This window comes from Equus quagga, chromosome 3 (assembly GCF_021613505.1).
Source record: "Equus quagga isolate Etosha38 chromosome 3, UCLA_HA_Equagga_1.0, whole genome shotgun sequence".
Lineage (NCBI taxonomy): Eukaryota > Metazoa > Chordata > Mammalia > Perissodactyla > Equidae > Equus > Equus quagga.
The window spans coordinates 186,581-210,321 of NC_060269.1; the positions used below are offsets into that span (position 1 = coordinate 186,581).

Sequence of the window (23,741 nt, forward strand, 5' to 3'; positions counted from 1 at the left end):
TGCTTGATTTCCTCAACCTTTGACACACTGTCAACAAGTGGGGGCTCAAATTGTTACTGTTAAAAATGTGAAAAACTGTTGTAATTCTCCTGCCTTTGTATTTGATGAAATAATTTACCTGAAATTAATCAGAAGTTTTCAGATGAAATTCTGCATTAAGGAAAATTGAATACAAATTCTGTGCTGGCCAGCATTGATTTGCACATTTGTTTTCTTCTGAGGGTTGACACCAAGCTTCTTGGTGTTCCTCTGTGCTCCGTGAGTGTGGAGGCCACTGTGAGGCTGGCTGGTTCTCTGTTTACAAGAGATAGGCAGGATGTGGAAAAGAATGCTAGTTTGTCTGCTGGGTCAGGAATGTCACCGTAGTGAAGTTGGGAGATGGAACAATGCAGCAGCATACTGAGCTGCTGAAAAATAAACATGTTCGACTGGATTCTATAATCATCATGCTTGCTTTAATTCTTTCCCACGCAGGTAATGTCAAAACACTCTGTCTAGATGCAAAATGAAAACACAATGTTTATTATTTGTTTTTCTTTTAAAAAGAGAATACTTAAAACAATGAAGACTTTTTGAGTCTTTCAGATATTTCTCAAAATATTTTGTATTTTTCTGGTATTGATATAAATCTGAAAAAACCTAGGATGTTTTAACCATATGCCTAGTATTCTGAGCCAGTGTTTGCACGCAAGCAATGAGGAAGATGCACGTTGAACTTCAGGATCAGAGAGTAGAGGGAGTTTTGGAGGCAAATTCTTCCAAAGCCTGGCCAGTGTGAAAACACTGGCATAGCTTTACTTAAAGTGACTCCTCCTGAAGCTGATTTCCATGTGTATTAGTCTACAATTGTCAGTGCCAAAATTCAGACAAAAGGGCTAAAATCTCATCTCTTTCATATTGTCCTTATTTATTTTATTATTATTTTTCAAAATTTTGAGCTTAAAATCTTCTACTTTATAAGTTTTGGTTTAAGAGGCAAGAGTATTGAGTGAAAGAGTCAGTTTTCCACAAAAAGTATTAAAACGACACTGTCTGGGTCTTAGGTGTCTCTGTCATGGTAGAAGGAATCATACTTGGTAAGCACAACAAATCGACCAATAAAAAACTAAAACAGAACAGCTGGCTGGAGCAATATTTTTCCTTAGATGTCTTAGTAAATTTTACTGAGTTTCTCTAACATGTGTCAAGGCCAGGATTATGTTTCTCCAGTGTGTTTTGCTGGTGGCTGAATACATTGACTCTGAGGGCCAAACTCCACATTCATAGTCTACGGCTGAAAAGGGTCACGCATATCCAGAACATCAACTAACGCTAGTCCCATAATCATTCTAAATCTAAGAAGAAAATAACACTTGCTTTAAAATATTAGGCTTTTTCTTGACACTTTCACATTATATGAGGAACGTTTACACTTTTTGGAATGAACTTTTAGAGTATATTCACACAATCATATACTAAGTAATAGTAAATTTTCTTATCTAAAGCATGCACACAAGATTCACAGACTTTTTTGAGCTGTTTGTGGCAACTCTGTAATGACCACTTACTATTTCAGCTTTCAGTTTTGAACTTAGTTCTTTGAAGCTGTGATATTCACTAAAATGCTTGCATGTGTCTGCACATTTGCATGTGTGTATTAATTGACATATTCAGAAGAAATTCAGCTCAAACATGTAGGGCAGGGTTGTTTATATTTTTAACACTTTGTAACAGTTAGATATTTTCGGCTTTACGTCCAAAATAGGGAGGAGGAGCGGAAAATTTAACCTCGTGGCAGTAGTAGACATGTTTTTCTCCTGAATAATTGCTTTCATCTTGTTCTTCAAAAACAGTTGGCTCCATATTGATGGAGCCATAATGATGCAGTGAAGTGTTACAGATAGTTATTTTAGATGGATAACTTTAAAAGCGTAACCGAACATTTTAAGGGAGAAGTTTGTACTGTGCGTACACATTCTCAGGAGGTTTCTGCTTTCTTGAGCAGGACCGACAGTATTTCTAAGTCAAGGAGAGATGGTCCACAAGCACTGAGGTCTGGAGATAGATTCTGCCCTGCCTGATGCCCCGTGCTTGTCACGGCTTCAGAAATGCCAGCACATTTTTCCTGTGGTAAAACAGGTGTTTCTCTGGAGCTATTAGTGACTTTCTTTCCAGACCTTCTGGGTGTCAAGCAGACGGAGGGGCAGCTCCCTCTGTGGGAGGCTGGCATTAGGTTCCCGTTGCCCGGCACTGGTCACACGTCCCCAGAGTAACGTCTGGCTTTCTTTCCTAACAGCTCACTCACTTTCTTTCTCCTTGGTTTTTAGGGGTGAACACATCTTGCTCGAGCTGTCCGTGCTCCTGTCTGCCTTCATAACTAGGAATTGCTATCTTTAGCTCTTTCCTAAAAACCAGCAGCCAGTTTCAGACACAAATGGGATTCTCCCTTCTTCCTGAGAAGGCATCTTTAGGTTTTAAAATCTACCTATTTTTTTTTCTTTTTAAGTATCTTGAAAAATAAAACAAAGAGGATTGTAAGAATTTTCTTTGTTCTTTTAAGGTCCTAACTTTGTTTCTTAGGTTGGCACTTTAGAATGTGTAATGGTGAAAAAGTAAATGATTACTTTTTTATTTTGAAACCTTTTTCTCAGAGGAAATAATAAAGAGAATGTAGGTACATAGCTGCCTCATAATTCGACCAGACTTCCTTTTCAGTTACATTTCAGGGAAAAAATCTTTAAAATTTTTCATTTTACAAAATTATTTTTCTTGAGCAAAGTTTTTCACTTGTTCCTACTTTTTGAGTTTAATTTTCTGTCACTGTAGTGGGAGAATGAGTCATTTAACTTTTTTTCTGGTTTATAATTATAGATGGAAAAGTTCTGTTTTATATAGATTTTGTTTATATTCACTCACAATATTATATTGTAAAATTTCTTTAATCTTTTCAAAAATTCTTATGTCATTTTAGTGTCATAAACGTATATTCAATTTTTAAATGAGAAAAATGGAACATTACACAAGTAATTTTCAGACATTTTTTTCAGTTTGTTGCAGATAATAATTTAGAGTTTTCAAAGAACAAATTTAAAGCCTTTTTTCTTAGGGGGACAAATGTCTTAACTGGGTCTTTGCTGCATTTCTATGCTACCTTTCTCAGCTGAAAAGTAGCTGCCTAAAAACTGCCCTTCTGTTTCCAGGCATCTGTAGGCAGGACTGGTACACGGTGAGGAGAGCGGGGCCGAGGCGAGCGCCACGAAGGCCTCACACCTGTCTTCCTCGTCAGAACTGGAGTCAGGACCGTGCCCCCACAGGCGCGCAGGGTGAGCCCACGAAGTTCGACGTGGTGGAGGCGGATTTGGAATCTCTGCGGGAGCAGCCGCTGACGTTGGGGTCTCTGGGAGTCGCCCGCTTCTTCCGACTGGATGTGGCGTGGTCCGCGTCACCGGGGTCAGGAACCACAGTCATGGACTCCATCCTGGTGACAGTGTACAGGCTGCCGTGCCGAGTCGGGTGGAACCTGGTGGCCTTGAGCTCCAGCTCGTCATAGCTGGAGACTTCAATGAAGGGACACCAGCGAAATGCTCTCTTGAAGCCAGCTCGAAATCTGAGGAGAGGTGGGCCACAGGACAAAGTCAGGTTTTCAGGTGGAAGTTTCCTTCAACCGCCACAGAAAGCCAACTGGAGGAAGCTCAGTTTTTTAATTTTCTAGTCAAAGTCTTAGAATTGCTTTTTATTGAGGCATAACTGACATATTGTATTAGCTTCAGGTGTATATCATAAGGATTCCTTGTATACATTATGAAATGATTACAAGTCTAATTAACATCTGTCATTACACACAGTTACAATTGTTTTTTCTTGTGATGAGGACTTTTAAGATCTACTCTCTTTGCCACTTTCAAATATGAAATCTGTATCATTAAGGATAGCCCCTTGGTGCACATTACAGCTCCAAGACTGACTTATTTTATAACTGGAAGTCAAACCTTAGAATCTGTGTCATAGTTTTGGTAGTAGTGTTTCAAGTTTTTCTTGTGTGAATTGAACCTTAATCTCCCATCAGTGAGAAGCTGTCAAACAGGGAAAGCCCAGCGTCAGGTGGTCAATATGCCAAAGAGACAGTGCACATTTCTCCCATGATATTATACATTTGCACAAGTGTAACTGAATTAGGCTTGCCAGTCAGGGCACTTAAAAATAACATATTTCAAAACAGCATCTTTGAGGAATAAATACACTTTTATAAGTTAAAGTCTCATATAATGTTAGAATTAATTGCTAATCTTGATGGTTTTTATTTAATTACATACAAGACTGCACAATCCTTGACCTTGTAAACCATTAAAGGAAGCTGATTAAAAACACATGTACTGGGCCAGCCTCGTGGTGCAGCGGTTAAGTTCACACATTCCGCTTCTGTGGCCCGGGGTTCACTGGTTCGGATCCCGAGTGCAGACACGCACCACTTGGCAAGCCATGCTGTGGTAGGTGTCCCAGGTATAAAGTAGAGGAAGATGGGCAAGGATGTTAGCTCAGGGCCAGTCTTCCTCAGCAAAAAGAGGAGGATTGGCAGCAGTTGTTAGCTCAGGGCTAATCTACCTCAAAAACAAAGAAAAAAAAAATGAAAGAAAGAAAACAGGTACCGTGTGGGGTGACTTGAATTGCTATGTGGCTTATGAAAGTAATGAAAAAGGTGAGAGTTAAGTACTAGCAAAGGGAAGGCCCAGTGTGGTGGAAAGAGAGCTTAGGGTGTAGCTTTGCAGTTACTTACGTGAAGTTCCATTTCTCCTTGTTCTCAGAATAACTCAAACACAGTGGTTTATTAAGGGAATTATCGACCCGAAGAAACTTGACCCTATGCCTCCACGTGCTGACCCTACAACTAAGGTGTTTTCACCCAGGAATCACATTTCACCTTTTTTCCAGTCTTAAATATGGGTGTAAATACTCCTAATTTTATTGTAAATTCAACTTAGAAACAGCTTTCCTCTGACCACCTCGGTTTCTTCACACCCGTCCCTCGGGGGCGGCACCCTCTCAGCCTCTGACCTGCTGTACAGGAAGGAGGACAGGTCTCCTGCATTACCCTCATGAGACGTCTTCCATTCTGAAGTCTATTTACAAGACGTCCTTAAAACAGAAAAAGGAGCCCACTCCACGTGCCATCCTGTCTCCATCTTACAGAATTATCTGCTTTTCCACGAAGCGTCTTCATTTCTTTGAGGACTTGAGCTCATTTTCAGCTCACCTACTTTGGACATGGGGTTGTTTCTTTCCTTTGGCAGATAAGATTCTGAAGGGTTTGGAAGGAGAATTTGGCCCATATAAAAATTGCCCAGTTAGAACCTCTACGAATGTCGTTTTGATGAAGTAATTGTTAAGGTGGGATATTTCATAAAGTGCGGAGGAGTCTAGAAAAAATCAAGCTCTGTCTTTCCTCAGTGAATTTTCCAACTTTCCCTTCCTTTTGCGTTTTAAATTTGCACCAAGAAGCTGGGGCAACACTATATGCTTCCAACAAGGCCAGGGTGACAAGAAACCAGGTTTTGTGACTGTTTTTACCTCTTGTTCAGACAGCAGTAGATGAGGGGGTTGTACATGGTGGAGCTCATGGCCAGCCAGAAGCTGGCCAGGTAGACCTGCTGGATGTACCTCCAGCGGTTCAGCTGCTGGTAGACGGCCGTGAGGATGAAGTAGACGTGGTAAGGCAGCCAGCAGACGGCGAATGTCACCACGACAATTATCATCATTTTTACAACCTAGAAGGAAAGAATGAGCTTATTTTTGGAAAATTTAAAAGTTTCCAAGAGCTTATGGCAAATCACAAGTTTCTACCAATACTGTTAAATCCACGGCTGCCTAAGAAACAGTCAGTCTGTTAAAAACGGGGAGGCAACACAGGGACAGCCGCCTGAGGAGTGGCCAGAGGGCACACCGTGTCACAGTCCCCCTGACGTCACCCCGAGGGCGGCACTCAAACAGAAGCAAATGGATTTTAATGGCCTGAAGGAAATAAGTGTCTACAAGCCCCCACAGAGCCTGGGGCGAGAGGAGTGGGCTGGGCTGTGTCTGTGCCGCCTGAATCGTACCTGAGACCCTACGTCTCCAGGAGCTGCCCACTGACCACTGGGTCCTCTAGGCCGGTGGTCATGGTCGCCTGAACTCAGCTTAAGACTGTTTGGATGTCTTTACTCTGATACCCTGCTCACCAGTCAACCTTCTGAGTATTAACTGGATTCTCTGGTAACCTGGTATTGGGAAAGCTTTCTCTGGATGGTGATTACGAGTATTCACGCTAGTCTGAGGAGACATCACTGACTTTAAGTCTGTGAATAAGCAATCGGCTGGCACTGCTGGTCTATGCAGCAGCTCCCATGAGTTTGGTAAGCATGGGTCATCTTCTGTTTCCACACTTTTGAACCATAATATCCTGGAAAGCCCTGACTGGTAGAATGTCAGTCTCTATTCTCCTCCACTAGGCCTTAAATTCCTAAAAGGCAGAGAGAATCTTAATTATCTTAATGTTCCCATCTAGCACAGTCCCTCCTACATAGCTGTGAATAAATAGGTGCTAAATGAGTGATGGTGTTCAGTTTGTAGCAGGAGCTGCACAGGGGGTGTTTTGTGCGTCTCTGAGTGACGTGAACCTGCTCTGAGGTCTGTGTCATCAGCAGAGCTGGCTCAAAGCTACTGAGGGCTGTGCCGCTGGCTGTGTGTGGAAGGGGAGCTAACAGTCTCTGATGCCTGATTTAACACTTCTCACCATCGATCTGTCTACTAAATTTGTTCATCTCTCTTTTGGAAATTTGGAAATAGTAAGAACTTTAGAATAATATATATTAGACAAAATAATTTTAAGGCTCACCCACAGCAGATCAGAATACAAATCAGAGAATGTCCTGACATAAATGGCCTTCATGGGATCTGAGAGGTACAAAAACACATGATTTGCACCCCGGACTTGTCGTTTTACTGCAAGTGAAGGCCTCAGATAGAGGTTGAGCCATGAGAGAGATGATTCTAGAACTAGACGAGCACGCAGTGGGGCCACGTGGAGGCAGAGCTTCCTGAGGGCCATGCCATCTGGGGCTGCTGCAGGGCCGACGGACACTGACCGTCAGAGCTGGACATCCATCCAGGTCAGCCGCTCACAGATGTCGTCATTGGCCACGTCAGGGGAAGTCTTTTGATTTCCTCAGTGCCCTTCAAATTGCACATTTTTTCTGAAGAACTGTGTTCATATTTCTGCATTTTATCTCTCCTATTTCTTATTAACATTTGTGGAATACTAGTAAGAGCCATATTTTATTTTAACTTACCTTTATACATTCACATACTTGAAAACTTATTAATTGGTTTTCAATTGCACTTTAGGAAACTGAGGCAAACACCAGAATACTTGACCACTGAGATTCACAGAAATAAGTCAGAGTTTAAAATTGAGATTCTTAAGTCTTTTTGTTTTCTGCTTACAGTTAACAACATTTATTGAATGATGTTTGGGCCTAGAAAACAGTATAGAAAAAAATAATAGAGGACCAATTCTTTATCCTGAAGAAGCTTAGAATATAATGGAAAAAATTAAAAAGTAAATTAAAAATGCATAGAAATGTAGTAAACACAAACATGTGTAAGCAAAATTGAAAATAATGATTATGAGAGCTGACGCGCGTGTTATAAGCAAGGATGAGTCCAGGCACACCAGCTGTGGGCTCAGGGGCTGTCAGACGGGATGAAATGGCTCTACCGACTTCTTCATTCTTGAGAGTGTGAACGCCACACTACTTACTCCTCCAACAGGGCAGGCAAGCCCCTGCCAGGCCACCCTCCTCGCCCTCCCTCTGGAACGCTCTTCCCTCAGTTATTCCTGCGCGTCAACACCCTGGTCTCCTTGAAGCCTTTGCACAATTGTCACTTTTTCTGTGAATCCTCTGCTGATCAACCTATTTAAAACTGCGCTCTGCCCTTCCAGCTCCCCAAACCCTCAGCAACTCTCTATTTTGTTCCTTGCCGTGTGTATTCTTGACATTGAGTCTCCTCACGCTAGAAAACAGATGAGCATGAGTTTTCTGCTTGTTTGTTTACTGATGCATTTCAGGCACAGAGACTGGGCTTCACACGTAATCAGTGATCAGATATTTTTAAACAAACTGATGAATGTGAATACAAAAAGAAAGAAACTAAAAGACATATAGTTGGTTAAGTGTCCGTGATGCTACTCAGCCACTAATTAGTGGTATCACACGTCCTGCAAGTTTAAAATGGGCGTGTGCATATAAAACGAGCCTGATATTTACTGTATTTCCTTTCTCTGGGCAAACAGATTTAGATAAAGAGTATGAGTGCACCAACAATATAATCAATATATTATTTTGGATTCGTGAAAGCATTAAATTTTATTCAGAATAAATGTTAAAATGGGCAAAAAAGAACTATGACAGTGTGAACATGGTGAGGCTACTATGTTCAATACGGTATCAGACAATGTGCCTGAAAGCTTATTTGAACGCTTTCACACACACCGACCACAAACTCCCTGTGTGTGAAATTGTTTTCCAACAACAGCTGAAGACCTGAAAAGGCCGTCAGAGTCCTTGAACGTGACTTCCAGTGGTCGATATGGAAGAAGTCCAGAACGTGGGAAAAGCAGAACGCAGATGGAGAGTTAAATTAAATTAAAACACATCTGGAACAGAGGTTTCCGGTAATTTCTAATTCATATGTATAGGGCCACAAGTACTTTATTATAAAACACTTAGAAACTTATTTGAAGATTTTTAGGAAAAACCTAAAAGACTAAATGAAAGGTTTTTTACAGTGAAACACTGCTGTAATATATTTCATTTATTTATTTCCATAAAATACATTTTAATGTTACTTTTGGTCTCTACCCACAAAACCTTGTGGTTATTTCAGACATCAAACTTTCAGGACCCCAGGTTTGACGCAAATTCAAACGCAGTCTCAGTTGGAGCAAACTGCACTGGTTTGTGAAACGCCCAAACCGCGGAATCGCAGTGCTCCTCACAACATGCTCGGGAGAGGAGCACGGGGAGCGCAGACCCGGAGCAACCACAGGTGCAGCGGCTGTGGGCAGCCCCGTCTCGTGGGTGGGGGACGGCGGCGCCAGCACAGACAGGCGGCAACCGCCCAGCAGGCGAGGCTGTGGGGCAGACGCCCTGAAGCGCCTGGGATTGCAGGCGAGGCAGGAAGCCTGGGTGGAGACGGCGGACGTCTGTCACCCGTCAGTTCCATGGAGCCAACAGACTGGTCCTGCTTCGGAGGCAACGGGATTTGTTTTCCATCGCAGCACGGACAGTTGTGGCCACCGCTGTTCTAGGCGCAGGAACTTACCGGCAGGAGGAGGAAGGGAGGCGGGACAAGCAGTTCTTACAGGTACATTCCTGTTTCCAGCAGGGAAGAACCCGCTATACTCACATAGGCAGATGGAAATAGACATCATATGTTTCATTGTGAGGATAAACTTGGGGCACCTTTTCTTTTTTCTTTTTTTTTTCTTTGAGGAAGATTAACACTGAGCTAACTGCTGCCAATCCTCCTGCTTTTGCTAAGGAAGACCGGCTAGAGCCAACATCCATGCCCATCCTCCTCCACCCCAAACGTGGGACGCCTCCCACAGCATGGCTTTTGCCAAGCGGTGCTACATCCACACCCAGGATCCGAACCAGGGAACCCGGGCTGCCCAGGCGGAACTCAGGAACCCAACCGCTGCGCCACAGGGCCGCCCGGGGCACCTTTTCTTTGTGAATCACAGAGGAAAAAGTTCTGTGATTTTGTATCCTGTGCAGGTCAGACCGGATGCCTGTGGTTGTTCGGATCTATCAAAGGAAATTAGTGCAGGATGGAGGATTTTGAGGTTTAGGTCATAGAAAAAAATCAGTCTAGGACATTAAATAAAATACTGCCAACTGTAAAAATCATCTAGGAGTCATCTTCTTCAGGGCAGGATTTATTCTTTCTGAATGTCTGAACTGGAAGTGGTCAACTCCGTGAGATGGGAACTTCTGGTTTTGAGGTATGCTTTGAAGAAACATCCCCGGACCACACCCACCACCTCTTCACACCGTGTCTGCACAGGTGTTCTCAAAGGGACCTCTCTATTTCTGTAAGTCAGCATTACAGGCATGCTTATTCCAATCGTATCTTAGGAAATTAAGTATTCTCAAGAGCAAAATATGGAAAAATTTTAATAAAAGCATCGAAATTTAAAGCACAACTTCATGGGCTATTTAGGTTGGGCTTGTCTGCTTAAGTTCCAAAAACTACGCTTAATATTTCAGTCCCAAGTGAGAATACAAGAGCTAAGTAGTAATACTTACTAGAAAAGTGCAGGATAGTCCAAAAGATGAATTGAATTTTGTCAGCACGTGATTTTAGCATTAGACGAAGATATGGGCACATGGTGTTTGTGTTGCCAAATCCAGCTAATGTGCATCCAATTAACATTAGCTTAGCAGGTGCATGTGGGAAATAGTGTCAGCCCAAACCAATGAAGAAATCCATGTGTGTGTACACAGATGTGGAAAGTATTTCTGTGCGGGTGTGCCTGCACACCTGTGTGTGCCCACCTCTCTACATTTCGTTGGTCATGATTCATTTTCTATGGCACTTGGTTTTCCCGTTGGAAATGTAGACTTGGATAGCACTGTAAGATTTTAGGCCCATAGTGATCTGAAGCCAAAGAAAGGAAGCCACAAAAAGGAAGAACAGATGAGATTAGAAAAGGAAGCACATTAAGGTAAGAGGAATAAAGACTGATGTTACAGGATCGTAGGTAGAGATAAAAACTTATAGGGGCTTATGACAGACTGAATTGTGTCCCGCAAATTTCTTTTCTTTTTGGTTTACCAATGCCTTTTATTTCTTTTTTTTTCAGCTTTGTTGAGATATGACTGACATATAACTCGTGTAAGTTGAATGTGTACAGTGTGATGATTTGATACATGTATATATCGTGAGATGACAACCACAATAGGGTAGTTAACAACTCCATTGCCTCACACATAGTCACATTGTTCTGTGGTGAGTCCATCTCAGATTGGACTCAGCGACCTTCCAGTGTACACCCCAGCATTGCTGACTACAGTCACCAGTGCACATGTGAGATCCCCGGAACGTAGTCATCTCACAACTGGGCCAGTTGGGGGACCTGCAGGCCAGGTGTCCCCAGTGGTCCATGGGCTGGCCTCCAATGGTGTTCATGATGGGTTAGGAGGACCCACATCCCTTTGACATGTTCCACTTGGAGCCTGCCTGAGTTCCCCAGCCGCTGGCGGCCCCTCGTCTGTAGCTCAGGACATGGCCCTCAGGATGGTGGGAGAGGAATGGCCTCTGACAGCACAGCTCGGGTCACCATTCCCTGTCACCCTCACCCCCCAGGAGAAACCATGGCTAAGAAGGGCACTCCTGGCACTGAGCTATGCGCCTTGGGGAGCGGAGCTGCAGGTGATCTCAAGCTGTTCCTCTAACTCTCTCCAGGGCCTTCCATCTCAGGGTGCTTTTGCTCCAAAGTGTGCTGGAGCTTTGCTACTGGGCTCCCGGACTTCCACAAAGGCCCTCTGGTCAGTGGGAGATCATCTAAATCAGTGGGTGTCTGAGCCAGTTCACGGGACACTGCAGGGGCCATGGTGGACAAGGTCTGTGTGTCTATTACCCGACTCACGAAGGCAACACTCCTCCTGGGCCCCGTGGTGTATGGCGCTGGTTACAGAACCAAAACCCAAACGGGCTGTAGCCAATCCTCAGGGTTACGGGGCTGTTTCTGGGTCTCTGGGCAGGACCATGGTGGCGAGTCAGCTGCCCGGGTGCAGGCCTGTCTTCTCAAAAGGTCCCTCCTTGTTCTTGGACTGCACCAGGGTTTTGCAATCTCCCGCCTGGATCACTCAGCTGCCACGAAAGTACTTTTTCCAGCATAGATGCCAGGTTGTTGTTGTTGAGCATGGGATGACAAGGGACATCTTACTTGTTCATTTTGCTGACATCACTCCCCCAAGTTCGTACCTTGAAGTCCTAATGCCCAGCACCTCAGCATGCGACCGTGTCCAGAGACAGGGTCTTTAAAGAGGCAATTAAGTTAAAAAGAGGTCATTCGGGTGGGGCCTAAACCAACATGACTGGTGTTCTTAAAAGAAGGGGCAATTAGAACACAGACATGTGGAGGGAAGACCATGTGAAGACAGATGGCTGCAGCCACCAGCACACCAAGTGGAGAGGCCTCTGAAGAAGCTGGCCCTGATGACCCCGGGGTGGCAGTCAGAGCAGACTGACACAGTGTTTGAGAGGCTGAGGGTGACAGACTACACAGCTTCCTTCCAACAAAGTGGGAGGCAAAATGCCACGCAGGGTTCCAGAAAATGGGGATTTCCGGAGAGGTCTGGATACCTGCAGAATTGCTTTCAGTGAGGTTTGCACAGACCAGGATCTCCATTTCCATCAGTTGAACCTCTCTTAGGTTATATATGGTTTTCCTCACAAACACTGTTTCCCATGGAAATTCTCGTGCAGCAGAAATAATGACAAGCACACAGAAAGCTTGCTGCTGAGCAAGATGATAGATTCCTCCTGGTTGTTATGCAACTCAAAAATCCAGTTGAATCTGTCACTTGAACTGAGACTGAAGACTGGCCCCTTTGATTAAGGCAAAAGGCTTCTTTGTCATCACACTTAGGTGGGAGCAGAGCTGGTATGGCTCGTTAGGTCAGAGAAAGAGAATTAAAATAGAAAACAGCCAGAAAACAATTTCTATGGTTTACAAAAACAGTAGAAGTAGATTTATTTACCAATATTTCAGATATCTAAACAATCAAGAGCAATTTCAATAAGATTATTTTAAAAAGAAATTGTCACATATTATGATTATTTGGACCAAGTCATGTTTTTGAGGCTTTTGTTTTACTAGAATGGGAAGGAATGCCAAAATATGGCTAAAAAATGTGGGCTACTTTAAAGGTACACATCCAGCAAATTAACACAAAAATGTAATAAAAGTATACTATTCATGATGTGGACAAAATATATAAAGCTGCTAATTTATAATGGACTACAAGAAGGTGGTCTGGTGATGGGAAGGGAGCTTGAAACGTCTCATCAACGTCTTCTGCTCTTGCAATTGGAGACGGGCTGAGCAGTTACCCTGTGACTGGACAGCAACAGAGGCTCATGCCCGACTGTTTCAAGTTTCTCTCTTACAGATTCTGGAAGAGGCAGCAGGGTTTTCACACTTCTCCCGTTTCTACTTGAGGACGGTCTCATCTCGCCTTTCAAATCTTCTACTCCCTTCTCTCCCCACACCTCTTCCTGCGCCAGTTCCTGGCTCCAGACTCTGTTCCTCAGAACGCGGAGTCTGTGCTCCACACGTCCGCCGGGCGGTGTGAACTCGCATTTTGAGAACCACCAGAGGAGAATCAGGCTGATCGGCGCCTTCTCCTTGGAGACGCAAGGCCGGCGGACGCATCTGAGGGGTCGGTGGGGTTGTGTCCATCTTTGATTTTCATAGAAGCCTTCGTGCTCTTTATGTTCCTTAAGAAATTGTCAAATACATAAACTTATTTAAACTTCATGGCAAAGCTTCGACCGCATGTAGTTTCTCCAGTTTACGGACGAGAAACTGAGAGCCAGGGGAGCGGAGTGAGTTCCCGGTCACGGCGAGTTCAACCTGGGGTTGCCGGGTCTCCTGGTTCTTCGTCAGCCTGGGCTCGTTTAGTACACATTCAACTTCTCAAGACCCTTAGAAACAGCCGTTGCTCCTTTTCCCGTTTAGCAAGCTCAGGGCACGTGAGGTGGGTGTTTTCCCAAAGCTGGGCGACAAGGAGGGAGAAAAGGGGGAGTTGGAACGGCGGAGCGGCCGGGAGCTGGAGGCTGAACCCGGCTCATTCAGTGCTGTGAGGACATGTGACTTGCCTGCACTAAACTATGAAATAGGGACTCAGGACGTCCAATATTTTACGTGTTCCTGTGGGACTACCCACTTCCACATTCTTCATTCATGTAGAGCATGTTTAAAGATGAAAAGAAGAGGACAAATCCTTAACAATCTCATATATTCATTCTACCTAGTCGTCATAAAGCAGGTCTGTTGAGGGGACTATTTTAGTCCAAAATTGTTACTTTTAAGTTTTAAGATCCTCTGACAGTCACACCAGGGGAGAGAGTCAAGAGAATTTCTGCCTCAGTTTCCTTCCTGGGCAAGAGGGTGGAAAAGAGGAAAGAGCTTCAGGCAACTGCCAGTCTGCCGGCAGCATGGCACCAGTCGCCTCCTCCCTCTGTTCCAGGAACTGCAGGCCCAGCATCTCCACAGCGGGACTGGCCAGGAAGGAGGGGAGGCTGACACTGCTGGCCAGCCAGCAGATTTCATGTCTTGCCGTATGTTGACATAACTTATCCTTTTAAAAGCACAGCGCTGTTGATATATTGAGGTCTGAAATGGTGAGCCAGCCGGTGTCGAAAGATATGATTGCAGTTGGCTTTTTATCTTTGAAAGCATATATTTTAATTGATTTTTGAAACAGCATGAATCTAGAATATGTAAGGTTACTCTTCTCTAATCTAGTAGAAAATTATTTTTCTCTACAGTGTATGACAAACTAGGAAAGCATGGTTCATAAGTGATGCTATTGTCCTTGTCTGTAGGAACCTGGAAATAAGTCTGCACAATTTGCACGTGCTTATTGCTCTGCCTGGAGCACTCTGCTGGGTTTCCTTCCCTGTAAGATTCTCTATCCACCCTCTGGTGGGAGCTCACCTCTCCTAGCAGCTTCCCTCATTTGGGAAGCTCACCTCTCCTAGCAGCTTCCCTCATTTCTTCACACAGGGAGCTCACCTCTCCTAGCAGCTTCCCTCATTTCTTCACACAGGTCATGGTAGATACTTCCTAAGTAGACTTAACCTTTCATACTTGTATCTTGTAACACACATACATGTTACAGTCAACATGCATAGTCGGTCCAGATATGCATTATTCATCTTTGTGTCTCCAGAACTTAGGAGAGTTCTCGACATTCGATAAATACTTGTTGACCAGGGTATCTGATTTTCCACCCATTTCATGAAGACTGTAATTGCAAGAAGCATTGTTTATCTTTGACTTACCAGTGTTTTACCCTGTCATGCACATAATAGCTATTCAAGAATATTAAGTGAATAAAACAAAAATATTTTAAAATTATTTACACCTAAATTAAAATTATTATTATTTCCCTTGGCTCGTGTGTTTAGCAGGATGTCTGAGAAGAGCAGCTATTTTAGCCATGTGATAGTATAGACTTAGGAAAGAAGTTCAATTATTTTTGCTTACTTAATCGACTGTACACTTAGATTACAGTTGCCCTATAATGATGCCATTTTTCATCCTATTAAAGAGATAGTCGTTATATAATAAGTACACAAATTACGATCAATTCCACGGAGAAAAATAATCATATCTAGATTTGTAGAATACAATGGAAAACATTATTTTAAAGAAGCAGTATTTAAGCTGAAGCCTAGAGGATGCTCAGAAGGAGAATGGAGGGCACATCACTCTGGATCCTGAGAATAGTGTGAGTGAAGACCGAGAAGAGTCAGAAAGGTTGATGCCTTCAAGCAACTGAGAGCAAGTGTCACCGGAACGAGGTGCATGAATGCAAAGCTGCACAGAACCAGGTTGGCAGAGCAAGAAGCAGCAAGATTCCGCAGGACCCTAGAGGTTATTTTCAGGGTTTACAGTTTCTTTTATTTATTTTCTTAAATATATTGGGAAACCATTGAAAAATTGTAAGCAGACTGCATGAGTTGATTCATATTTTAAAAACATCAACTTGTAAAGTACAGCATGGTGACTATAGTTAACAATACAGTATCCCATATTTGAAAGTTGCTAAGAGAGTAGATCTTAAAAGTTCTCAGCAGAAAAAAAATTGTCTGTTTACCTTTACCTCTTTTACTTCTTGATGGCACTCCCTGCTGGAAAGGAGATGTGTGCCTGCTAGACATCTAACCATAACTGAAACAGTCAGCAGGGCACCTCCCGCAGGCACCAGTTGCTTAATTAAAATGAGGCAACTCATGAAGCATCACCTTGTAAATGTATTGTGATCATTTTGCAATGTACACAAATATCAAATCATCATGTGGTACACTTGAAACTAATATAATGTTATATGTAAATTATATCTCGATAAAATAATCATCCTGGATACTGACTGGAGAAGGAATTTGAGGGGAAGTTGGACCTGGAGAAAGTAGTTGGAGAGGCTGCTGTGGTGGACCTGTTGATCAGTGACAATATCCTGGAGAATTATTTCAATGGAGATGGAGAGAAGTAAAGAGATGGGAGATGCTTTTAGGGAGGAGAATCATAAGGATGTAGTGATGGATCAGATGAGGATGAGAGGGAAACGGAGGCTTCAAGAATGACTCCTTTCAGAATTCAACATCTGGGTGGATGCAGTGCCCTGTGCTGGTATTTGGATGACGCAGGAAGAGTCTGCTTTTGTGCCGGACATGGAGACTTAAACTCAGAGAGCAGTACTGCACATTAAAATGTTTAAATACCTGACAAATAAGTGAAACAAGGACATCAAGTACACAGCTCATTATATGAACTGGGAGCTCCTGGAGGAAGTGTCGATTTGGAATATATATTTTAGAGTCAATGGTCTCTATATATCCTGTTAATTCTGTTTCTCTGGAGAATACTGACCAATACAGCTACGACACCCATTATCCTGCACAGTTCCCTATTACATGCTCTATATTTTTGGCCTTCCTAGAAACAGCCCCATTTCTGAGCACTTTTATTTTCAGATAAAAATATATTTGATCTGGGGGAGAAAACATTTTTTTCTGGTTATCTGACCTGTTCCTCATCACTTTAGCCAATGGCATTATGGTGTTGCCTCAAACTTTATTAATTCATTGATTCTGCAAATATTTATAGAGCGTTTATATATATATAAAATATATGGTATTGGTTCACACAATTATGGAGGCTGAGAAATCCCTTGATTTGACATCTGCAAGCTGGACACCTAAGAAAGCTGGTGGAGAAAACTGATGTTCCAACTTAAGTGATTAGGCAGAGAGCACATTCAACCTACCTCTGCTTTTTTGTTCAATTCAGGCTATCAGTGGATTGAAGGATGCCCACCTGCATTGGGGAGGGCCATCTGCTTTATTCAATCCACCAATTCAAATGCTAATCTCTTGCAGAAACACCCTCACAGACACAACCATAAATAATGTTTAACCAACTGTCTGGGCATCCACGGGCCAGTCAAGTTGACACAAAATAAAATTAACCATCACAACAGCAAAGGCTTCATTACCCTATTGAACTAAATTTTGATGTTACTAATAGAGAAAGATAGATACATGTCTGCATTGTTCATTACATTCTATGTCAACAGTGACTACGGAAACTGTTTCTATATGCCAACTTATTTTTGTAGAGTGTGATATTGTGTCACTGTAGATTTATTTATACCCTAAGGCAAACATAAGTTAAAATATATATTCTAGAAGCTTGTGCTTTCTTCCCTTAATAGCAGCAATGATAGAAAGAAAGAAATTGCTTTTTATTGTAAGGGATGACTCAGAAAGGGATAACACCATGTAGATACATTTAGTTTTATAAGAGTGTTTAGCAAAGAGGATAATTAATGAATATATAACCCCTCAAATGGTAAAAGTAAGGGACAAGCAGTTGCCTCCTAAGGCAGGAAGGAGCTGAAGCTGGTTGAGGACACATCATGTGCGAGGTGATGTTTCATGAATTGCCTCATTTTAATTAAGGCGACTGGTGCCTGTGGGAGGTGCCCTGCTGACTGTTTCAGTTATGGTTAGATGTCTAGCAGGCATGCATCTCCTTTCCAGCAGGGAGTGCTGTCAAGAAGTAAAAGAGGTAAAGGTAAACAGAACATTTCTCTGTACAGTAAGTTCTTGGTCATTCAAGGGAATATTGCATCTCTCACCTAGACCTCTCCAACCCTCTGTCGTTTTCCCCTCATGATCCAGAAGGTGTTTTCTACATTTATGTTTTGATGGATTTCTTCGCTTCTCAAGAGTGACATTTCTTTCAAGAATTGGAGTTTTAAATTTAAAAATCATACATTTAGTCTCGTGATTTTCATGCCTTAGTTAAGTGATTTTATCTTTCGTTTTAGTTCATGAACTATAGCTTGTCCTCGTTGCTCTGCTTGTTTGTCTTGTTTCTAGCAGCTGGCCTCCCTAAGGTCTGTTATTATTTCCTCTTTCCAGCTTCAGGCTCTCTTCATCCTTGCCTGTGAAGATACACAGTGTTCTTTTCAGGCTGCACGTCTGCACGTCTGGAGGGGAGCAGACTCCTCTGCGGTCGGCCAGCTCCGTGTCCTCGGACGTGGCAGGAAGGCAGTCTGCCCCACGCATACCTAGTGGAAGCAGCACTCTCACGGCCTCAGGAAGAACGAGGTTGGTGCTGAAAACCCTGTGCCTTCCTTTCCTCGCCTGCAGCAGCCTCTGGACTTCACCCTCCCTGAGACCTGCCCATGGTTCTACCACAGCTGCTGGTGGCTCCGGAGAACTAGCAAGGGGCCACTATCTTCCCCCATATAAATGACGCATCTGGATGTCTCAAAGACATCTCACAATCCTCTGTATAAACAAGCCCCTTTCATTCTCCACCCGCCCCCAAAGCTGTTCTTTCTGTGAAGGTTCCTATCTCACTAGGTGGCCCCACCATCCATCCAGCCCCAGAAGTCATGCTTGTTTCTTTGCACCCTCATCTTCACCACCCCATTCAATATCTAGGCACATCCCGTCAGCCAAGTCACCAAAATACGTCTTAAATCTTTTCATGTCTTGTCTCTATTGTAATGACCTCTCAGAAAGCATCATTCTCCTGGACTAATGCAATAACTGCCTAATTGGGCTTTGCTTCCAAACAACAGCTAAAGTGACTTTAAAAAATTACGCAAAATAGATTTTCTACTTAAAATGGTCTCCTCATTGCATCTGGAATAAACCAAATCTTCTTACTGTTGCTCAGAACTTCTGCTGCACGTTGCTCCTCCTGCCTTGTCTGCGTCTCCCGGTTCCCTGTCCTTTGGTTCCTTTTGCTCTGACTTCTCTCTGATCCTGACAGACGTCTGTCCCTCTCCTGTCCAGGCATTGTGTGTGGTCATCTTTCCTGCCCGCAGTGCTCCTCTCTGGTTCTTCCTGCACCTCCCCTGTTCCCACTGACAGGAGCTCAGCTGGAATGTCACCTGCTCGAACAGGCATCTCCTGACACCTTGTTAAAGATGACCCTCACTGAGCTATCCTTTCACACGTTATTTATTTATTTCCTTTAGCATTCCCAGCACAATTTGTCCTTACTTTGTCTATCAGGGGGGTCTCTCTGCCCTGCTCAAATGCAAATCCCATTCGGGTCTTGGACATTTCAGTTTTGTTTGTCTCTGTGTCTTCAGAGTTCAGAAGAACACACACGGCACATGACGACCTCCTTTGGATAAATGAATAAATAAATACGTGAATGGGATGGTGATGGGTAATTCAAACTGGAGTGATTGGCATTCTCACACACGGTCTGGGCTAATATATCCTGGATAAAATATACCTTTAACCTCATACAGGCTACTGAGAGAGTGTAATAAAGTTTCTCTTTAGATTCTCCCTACATTGCAAAATTGATTAATAGCATATGGATGATTTTGCTCTGTGCAAAAATGTTCTATAATATTGGTCATATTTTAGCCGTCGTAGATGGTGCTGAGGATGGTCAGTCTTCATACAGTCTAAGTGCTATGATGTAGTATCACGATATAGGTGTTGTGAGAGAAGAATGGATGATATGAATTCCAGTCTCATAGCTTTGCTAGCAAATTACCTGTATGATTTTGTGCAAGTTATTTAATCTCTCTAAACCTCAGCTTTCTCACATGCAAAGTAAGACAAACCTCATAAGATTGTGGTGAAGATTATTTAAAATAATACTTTCATGTGTCACATGGGAAAACTGTCAAAATTTTATTTATTATTACATTTTAATAGCTCATAACAAAATAATAATTGTCATAGCTCAGCCCGTGATGACAAAATGCCATAGACTAGCCTCCTTAAGTAGCAGACAGTTATTGTCTCACGGTTCCGGGAGCTGGAAGCTAGCCAGCGCGGTTGGTTTCTGGTTAGATCTGCTTCCTGGTTTGCAGTGGCACCCACAGGGCCTCTTCTTTGTGTGCTTGGGAGGCAGAGTGAGTGGGCCCTCTGATGTCCCTTCTTACAAGGACACTAACCCTACAGGCCAAGGTCCCACCCTTACGACCTCAATTAACCTTCACTACCTCCTTCTCAGCCCATCTTCAAACACAGTTATATTAGGGGGTAGAACTTCAACATATGAATCTGGGGACACAATTCCATCCTTAAAATAATAAGTGTAAGATATTGTATCTTCAAATGATCATTTATGAATGTATTTAGTTCTATTATTTTCTAGATTTTTTCCTTTGAGTTGTTAATTACCTATGGATATTTTCCAGAAAGTAAAGTTTTTCTTTTGATACTAGTTTTTAATATTTATATTGGTACACCATAATTCATTGTTTTGCCTAGGAAGAATAATTCCCAAATTGGAAGAGACATAAAACACACAACTTACTTCAGGAGCTGCCGAGAGGAATTTTTTCCCTGATATTTTAAAGTATGGGATTAATTAACTTTGTTCTATTTAGTGTTGAGGCAAAGAATTTAAATGGTTCATTAAATGGCTCATGCGTGGTATGCATTTGAGCACATACTCTTTACGGAATAGTCACGAGCAAACCTTGATGTCTTCGTTACACAGTAGCATCCTGCAGTGTCAAAGCACAAGACTCAAAGACTCTGCTTTAAATCTAAGCCCTGTTGGTAAATAGCTCTGTGACCTTGGGAAAGTTACTTAATCTTTCTGAACAGCAATAGTCGTATTGGTAAAGAAGAGACAAGAACACTCATCGTGCAAGGACTCTGAGGACCAGATGGGCTGTGGACTTCAAGCTCATGAGGCACTCAGGGCGTGCTGTGTTTCTCACAGTTACTTCAGTCCCAAGATCTGAGAAACTCACAGGCTTATTTTAAATTATTGGCACCACGGCCTAAACTGATTATGAACGTGCCTTTGCAAAGACGAGGGAAGGCCATGGTGGGGAGTGGGGGCAGTGGGCACCAGGAAGGCGGAGCACCAGAGCCAAGAACTGTGAAACGCTGTGACTGAGGTGTGTAGACAACAGAAGTTTTAAAATAGCTTTTTTTTTTAACCATAATCCCTGCTCTTTGCATGTGAAAGTGGACGTGTGTGTGTGAGATTGTGAATGACACGGATAGAGATAGAGATAGTCAGAGAGAGAGACAGAGAGAACGTGGGAGGTGGCCCCAAATCCAGGTTTTCCATTACAGCTTTAAAAAGAACAAGCCTAATTATTTTCTTATAGTCACGATGGTTTTGTCACTTCTCCAACACAGCATACCTCTATCAAATAACAGGATAACAGCTTTTCCTTAAAAAGCTTTCCTATAGAAAAAACTATTATGATGATTACCAGAGGGAAACAAAAGAATATAGATGCTCTGTTCTTGGTATTTATTTTAGCCTTACCACTGGAAAATTAGGAATGTGAAACTTATTTAGTAAAATATTAACTGAACAATAAAACACAATAAATATTTTTTTAAAAAGTTGAAAATACTTAGAATCTACTGGCCATTTACTTGTTAACTGTAATATGTAGAGCACAAAATTAATCCAAGGAGTATAGTTGCAGTATCTCTTTCTATTAATATTTAAGATTTCAGTTGGTTCATAAAGTTCATATGAGAATAAAAGAAAATAACTTGTCTATATATCTACTGCTTTAGATGCATGAATAATTTCTGGGAAAGAATAATATCCCCTGCTCTAAGAACTCCAGAAATATATTCTAAAACATCAAATTTAAGCCATCTCTGTAGCATGTTAGGAAAATGGAAGTGTTTCATAAAATTAAATTTTATGGATTTGTTAGATCAATAATGTCAGAAATTAGGGAGTTGTGCTAGAGGAAAATCCTAGATGAGATATTGGAGAATATTAAATTATAAGTGACACATTAGTACAAGTTTGTGGATCACTACACAGCACTAAAGAAACAACCAAAGAAAAAGGACAGGACATGTTATAAAGACGTTTCCAGCTTGTGTGTAATATACACAAGCACATATACAGAGCATATTGTACACGGTATATACAGAGTAGCTTGTATGTGTATACACACACAGATATGTATATGCACGTGTATGTATGTATATAAAACATTTTTCCCAAGAACAATGATAAAGTCTTGAGAAAATATAAGCAACAATAGCACCCACAAGACTATTTCACAGCACGGAAGAGCAAAGAAAAGAAGGCTGAAGCTGGAGGCTGTGTGACCAGGTCAGGTCCCCACCCCCTCTCTCTGCAAACTCCTCCTGAGTCTCTGGCTGCCCTGCCTGCACATCACAGGCACAGCCCACGGCTGGGAGCAGCTCGGGAGCAGAACAGCTGGACGCTGCAAGAGGGGAGAGGTTGCAGACGGCACTCCTTGTAGCAGAGACACAGTTTAGAGTTTCTCTCACCAAACTAGAGGGTCTCAGAAGACACCTTGGGTTTTCCCAGAAGGTTTGGGCCCCAGGAGTAAATATTATGCCCAGGATTAAGAGACTAACCCTAAAACTAAGGGCAAAACTAAAACAGATTTATCCTGACAAAGCGTAAAACCAAACCTCTACATATTCAAGAGATCTACCAGTCATTTAACTGCCTGTTAGGAGAAAGCACGGCACTTTTCAGATGCAGATAATAGCATCCAGAGTCTTAAGATCACATCTTACAATAGCTAGTACACAACCAAGAATTATCACATATGCCAAGAAGTATAAACGTGATCCATAATGAAGAAACACTGAATCAATAGGTTTAGCAATTGGTAGATAAGCCCTCTAGATAATTACGATAAATATGTTAAAGTATTTACAGAAAAAGATGGCTTAATGAGTCAAAAGGTGGAGAATTTCAGGAGATACACAAAAACTGTTTAAAAAAACAAATGGAAATCCTGGAACAATATCTGAAATCAATATAAAACATTAGATGTTTCGTTTCAATTTTGAGCATGTAAATAGTCGATAATAAGTACTTGATGATACTTGATTGATCTTGATCGATCTCATATCGGTTTCCAAGATTTTACTCCTGGAATAAGGCTTTTCTTTTGTTTCTATCACTACTAGAAGAGAAAAATAATTTTTTAGAAAAATTATTAGAGTGTTTCACTTCCAATAATTACTACCATTTCTGGCCAGAGTCTATTCTTGCCATCAACTCACAAAATATGAGAATTGGTATACAATGCCTTATCAAAAATGAAAACTAGATTTGGCCCCAAATGAGTCATGATCTTTAATATTTATTTGAGTCATAGTTTAAGACTCATTTGAGTCATAAATATTAGAAGATCATGATTCGTTTGAGTCACAGTTTAAGACAAATAAGCAAGCAAAGAAACATATAGGAAACTTTGATTCATTTTGAAATATTCTACCTTCTATATTGAATATAAAGTTTGTATGTATTAATAATTATTTTTTGATTAATGACTCGCTTAGAGAAATGAAGAATTTAATTAGCATCTATCCTCACTTGGAAAGAAATTGTTCATCAGGCACCTAGGAGAAATGTCAATTAGGAGAAAAGAATATATCTCAAAACCCCATGAGGCTTGTAGGCAGAG

At 42.1% G+C, this 23,741-nt stretch overlaps 1 protein-coding gene across 1 annotated transcript in view; it reads right to left on the reverse strand.

Annotated features, from left to right (window-relative positions):
• Nucleotides 1-5,540: 5,540 nt before the first annotated feature.
• TACR3 (tachykinin receptor 3) overlaps nt 5,541-23,741 on the reverse strand; it is a 59,939-nt gene continuing 41,738 nt past the window's right edge. Inside the window, exon 5 of the mRNA XM_046657239.1 lies at nt 5,541-5,741. Within this exon, the coding sequence (XP_046513195.1) occupies nt 5,541-5,741 (201 nt within the window). The remainder of the gene's footprint in view (nt 5,742-23,741) is intronic.